At 31.6% G+C, this 5,664-nt stretch overlaps 1 protein-coding gene across 1 annotated transcript; it reads right to left on the reverse strand.

The window, feature by feature from the left end:
• Nucleotides 1-301: 301 nt before the first annotated feature.
• On the reverse strand, nucleotides 302-3,929 carry LOC134247731 (uncharacterized). The gene is made up of 5 exons (XM_062730093.1): nucleotides 2,515-3,929; nucleotides 2,012-2,232; nucleotides 1,393-1,491; nucleotides 1,119-1,210; nucleotides 302-423 (listed from the first exon to the last, which is right to left on the reverse strand). Exons 1-5 carry the CDS (start codon nucleotides 3,927-3,929, stop codon nucleotides 373-375), a joined length of 1,878 nt encoding a protein of 625 aa, XP_062586077.1. The 3' UTR covers nucleotides 302-372.
• Between the last annotated feature and the right edge of the window lie 1,735 nt (nucleotides 3,930-5,664).

Consider the following 5,664-nt stretch of genomic DNA (forward strand, 5'->3'; position numbering starts at 1 on the left):
GCATGTATCTAATTATTTGGTCTGACCTGGTCCCATTGTGTACAGTTATTTTTTTTTATCATACAAGTTGTTTTGATGATGTATTTTGACCCATGATTCTACATCATCAAACCAAGGTTTGTCTATATATAAGATATAGATGTTTTGTCGTTGTGAGAGTCCGATACGAGGAGATCGAATCAGTATACTTCGAGTATAACAAATTGGCATGCACAAACAGTACCAGGTCTTATTATTAACACTACATGGAGTTGTCATTTAACTATAACAAGTTAATAAAAAATATATTTACACTTGCAGATATATATGAAAATTAAAAAAGAAGAAAGGAAGGATAACAATTGATCCAGTATTCATAATATGTACAGCCCTTCACATCTCTGATGCTGATTCCAGCCAGTAAGTCTTGATAGTTCCATTTCCCTGAAATAAATATCTATTTAAATATGATTTTGCCTATTTTATTTTCAATAATAATTTTTTTTCTTATTTCACATCTCGTGAAGTAGTCATTGAAATGTATAAACTGATACAAAGTCGAAGAGTTTCGCTGATTAGTAAGAGAGAAAGGATTGAAAAGTTTCAAAAGCTAATAAATTTGAATTTTAAAGGGAAATCTTATTTGTTGATATATTTTGAAATTATTCCAGAAATGATTAATATCAGTCACTTTGGACATTTCCTTTAAGTCTTTGATTGTTTAAAAAAATAAATTCATTGCTATGTAATATAATTCTAAGAGGGTATATTTTCACATTTCCGTAGAATATGGAACCTGTTTGATTTCAATTTTTTTTCAATTTCTTCTCAGAATTGTACAATTATAACAATAAGAAAAGACAAATATGAATTTTTAAATTTCTTACATCTTGATATGTAATACATATAAGCAAATACATGACTATACATGTATACTATAAAAGGCTCCCTCCTTGATTTTAATATACAATATTTGATTCTCAATTTTTAAACACATTTACGTTTTCAAACTTAATTCTTCACTTTTTACTTTAGAAACAGCATATTTCATTGGAATATGACAGGAAGATGTTTACGTATAAAAATGTATCCATACTAAGTATATTCCAATGAAACTTTAAAGAAATTTTTATCTTTACCTTGGTTGTTGCGAACCCTCTTTCAAAAACAGTAAAATATCCGGAATCTTTAATAAATTGGTACGTACTGTCGCTTAAATGGATTTTTCCTCCTGTGAATAAATAATGAAGAAAAAACATAGAACAACTGAGTGTAATTGACAGTGTGCATTGAGTATTCACTCCGACCAACTTGCCATTTTCATAAAGAAAAACTGTTCTAAACTGAGTTTCTTTTTTTCAACATAATAAAAATTGAAAAAAATTACAAATGTGATGACACGTTGTCACAAACCTCTTCCTTTAGATTTAAGTGTTATTGCTGTGTTTACTGTTTGTCCAAACAAACAATATCTGGGCACTTTCAGGCCTAGCACTCCGCCTATACAGGGACCTGTGAGAAAATAAAATTTTATGCATATACATGTATACATATTTATGTATGTTTCGAAAAAAAAAATTAAAATCAAGTTTATTTTGTCAGAGGTTACTGCTGAGCGTCCAGATTTTTGTCTATACAAGCATTAGAAAGAACTTTAAAATCTAGAACAATTACGGAAAGTTTGGTTTTTGGTTTTGCTTTTTTTTTTTTTTTTTTTTTTTTTTTTGTATTTTTTTTTTTGTTTGTTTGTTTTTATATATATATATATTTTTTTGCTTTTATTTTTTGAATCGAAAACAATCAATAGAAAATTTTTGAAGACATCCAATCGCAAGAAATATAGCGGGTACAAAGGTACAATTCTGTGAGCAGGGCATAAAACATGGACCTCCGGTGTTCCAGAGTGGGGTCAGCTTTTATTAGAAGAAAGCATCCGTGTCGATTGGTCGCAAAAAGAAAGTTCAAGACTGTTTTCGTACTTATAGAAAAAGAGAGTGAGCTAACAAATTATATTTAACAATGAATATCATACCTGAATGAATTCCAACGCGAATTTGAATTGATTCACGACTTTTAAATGTTTTCGGAACATAGAATCCTTTCATAACGTTGTGAATGGCAAGTGCAAAAGAGCAAATTTTGGACGCATGCGCTTTGCCAATTCGATCAGGTACTCCACTCGCTACCATGTAAGAGTCTCCCATGGTTTCTATTTTTAGAACCTCGTATGTCTTAGTCATGTTGTCAAATAACCTATTAGAAAATAAAAAGATTAAGATTTACATCAAATTAAGTAACAAAAGTAAAAACCTAGAGTATGTATACATGTGTAAATAAATAGTAGATAAATTTAAACAATGCATGTATATGTTGTAAAGTTAGAAATGTGCCCCAGTAAGTGACAGTTACTGTATCAATAAAGCATATGCGTTATGTAGATATTTTATCAGTTAATGTAAGTTAACGTCTTCGAATGTCTTAACAGAGAAAGACAGCATGTCCACTAGAATTGTGACCAATCGTACATAGACTTACCCGTATAAAGTGTTAAGTAGATCAAATATCTCTCTAGCTGAACTTCTAGTTCCAAGCTCTGTAAAATTCACTATGTCGCTGATGAAAATGGTCACGTCTTCAAAGTTTTCAGATATGATAGTCCGTGCTTCTTTTAAGGCTGTGGCAATTTTTGTTGGTAACATTTGATATTGGAGTCTTTCTGTTACCATTTTTTCTTCAGCCAACTCTTGTGACTTAGCCCTGATTATAATAGCATTATTGGCAATCTTAAACGTCATGTTCTCGATACATAGTATATACCATACTGTTAAAATGATGCTAACGAAGGTTATAATGACCAGGACAGTGAGATAGACGTTGAAATGGAACTCGGCATCTTTTCTTATTTCAAAGAGTTTTCTTGTCAAGACCTTGGACTGCAATTGCTGGGTCTCAAAAGCGAAATCGATCAATTTTGTCATGTTTTGAAAATATGTTACACTTAATGATAAGCGTTCTGCCTTCGATTTTGTTTTACACGAGTTCAGAAATGATTTAGACCAAGCAAATCTCCTGACATTCTCGAGATATTTTTCTGTGCTTTGATTTTCCATTGAGAATGCAGTTTCAATTTCTAGACTGTAATGCGTAAAAATATTTTTATAACCCATTGCTTCGCCACTCAGCAGCATGTAATTCTGCAATGATTCTGAAGTGAAATCACATGTTGCGTATTGGGATGCTATTCTAGCACGCAAAAGGCCAATGATATCTGTCCATCTTACAAGTGATGTAAATGCCACAATGTCCAAAACACAGTTCTTCTCCTCTGAAAGGTAAATATCATCAAACATGACGCTCATTAATCCATTGTTAATCTCGGTGTAGAAACTGAGATGATCTTCAAGAGAATCTGACCCATTTTCAATTTTCCTTCGGGATAAATTAATATTTTCATGTACTTCTAAAATGGTGTGGAGGATCCCATTCATGTAAATTGCATCATGATTCGGAGGTATTTTGTTAAAGGCTTGATCTGTGTTCTTCCTTGCTGTCATCATCGTATCATACAAGGGGTTCTTATCTCCATAAGTGCTTAAAAAGTTCGAGGAGATTCCCCTTTCTCTTTGTAACATTTGGATCAAGTTTGCATACAAATGAGCAACTTTGACGTCATGAATGGACTCCAGTGAGGCCCTTTTAACTTTTGCCGCTTCTAAGAGACTGTTTGTGGCGAGGGAAATAAGAGATAATACAGGTATCAAAATAATCATTATCATTTTCCAGTGATTGGCAATTCCTCTGGAAGAGGAATAACTGCTTCTTTTCTGGAAAAGAACTTCATGAATGCTACGAATTGATTGCTGAGATATACTTGAATCCAAAGATTTGGTTTCGTCACATCGATAAAATTTTGTCACAACAGACTCTGGGTGAATTGAATTACTCGTCATACTTATTCTTTTCCTATTGTCTGAGAAAAATAATAATAAAACTAAAATTAAAATATTTACTGAAACTTCAAAACGATCATACATGTTCTTCCTGCACTTAATAGAAAGCTGTTTTGAAATATTTATTTTTAGACCAGTGTACTCCAATTTTGTTTAATTCGTCTCCTTATCATTACGATTAAGTCATTAATAAGTCACTAATAACAATTAGGACAGAAACAAGGTGGTACACAACGTTTTGAAAACATTCAGTTAATAAGGGTCCCTCCCCCCAATCACTTCAGAATGCACATACTAGTGCATTCATGAAATGTCCTTTTATAAGTTTTCCTACCCGCTCTAATAAATTGAATCCAGTACTTTTATTTACGATTAATACTATCATTTTTGTGATGTAGTGAAATAATAAGTATCTAATTTATTGTGTAAATCAACAACCAATCAGCGTGGCTTCTCAAAGTCACGTGATAATTGTTGTTTAGAAAGCAGAAGAATCGTACGAGAAAAAAAAATGTTTGAAAAACTTTTAAGTTTAAGTCAAATGTTATTCAGGCATATCTTTATAAATTGTTTTTATCAATACGATTTTTCTAAGAAGGTTTCTATAGAATATCAAATTTAAAACATTTGTGAAGATATTTTGGAAATTATTGCAAGATGTTCTAAATATGCTACCTAGAAAAAGGATTCATTTAAATAGCATAAAGCAATATTCACGCTAGAGACAGTATTATGAAACAAATTTAACACACTTTGTAAACATAGATAGTTTTGTAATAAAGACATCAACAATATTTCGATTTGAACTTACCCTTTTGCATACAGAATAAAAGAATGACAGAAATGATTTGGATACCATTTAAATACTACGATTGTATAAACAATGGATAATTTGATTGGTGAATGATGAACTAGCTGCGCATTGTATTGTATAACATAGGAGAGGCATATGATATTTAAATCAAACTCGTTACTGTAGTGGACTTACATTCATTAACACAGTCATGATGAAGTTAATTACTTGGCTCGTCTTATAGCATGATAGAGAGCAGTTCGTCCCTCGCATTCTATCATTTTTTCTAAATTTCGGTTAATTATCCAAACAAAGGGGCTCTTACGAAATATTTACCAGATATATTCGTTCCCCTTTTGACAGAGGCTATAGGTCATGCAAGATGTTTTCATATCCTTGGTTAAGAAGATAAAAATACTTTTTGAGTATGTGAGTATTGTTATGGGTCAGAATAACCCTAAATGCCAGCAAAGATCAATAACACAATTTAAACTTAACAATAATTTATTTACAGTAATATATTATAAGTATATGAAACATAAAGTACAAACTTAGCAAGAATCTAAAAATACATACATCAGAGTGTCCGTTACTGCACACAATGTCCCAGTGAAAATATGTCCCAGTAATACCTCAATGATGCTTGTACGACCAAAGTATATCTATGCATCGAATTGACAGGGTATTTATACAGTATTAGAAATCTAGAATATTCTAGAAGTTGTAAGTACATGATATTACTGGAAAGTTCTGGACATACACAAAGTTCAGGAATGTTCTAGAAACAATGACCGAACATGTTGACCACTCTGGAATGTTCAAGAAACTTAATGTTACTAATAATAGACATGATGAAACAATACAAATACAACACACCTCACAACACCTCCCCCTTAAAAAGTTTGAATGTCAATGAAAAACTTAAATTGTAAAACATATGTA

Source organism: Saccostrea cucullata, unplaced genomic scaffold (assembly GCF_032062105.1).
Source record: "Saccostrea cucullata isolate Sc308-1 unplaced genomic scaffold, CSIRO_AGI_Scuc_v1 ctg13956, whole genome shotgun sequence".
Lineage (NCBI taxonomy): Eukaryota > Metazoa > Mollusca > Bivalvia > Ostreida > Ostreidae > Saccostrea > Saccostrea cuccullata.

Coding starts and splice junctions, on each gene's coding strand:
- LOC134247731 (XM_062730093.1), bottom strand. CDS start 3,929: ATGACGAGTAATTCAATTCACCCAGAGTCTGTTGTGACAAAATTTTAT. Junction 2,233..2,514: donor CTACTTAACACTTTATACGG/GTAAGTCTATGT, acceptor ATTTTCTAATAG/GTTATTTGACAACATGACTA. Junction 424..1,118: donor GAGGGTTCGCAACAACCAAG/GTAAAGATAAAA, acceptor TATTTATTTCAG/GGAAATGGAACTATCAAGAC.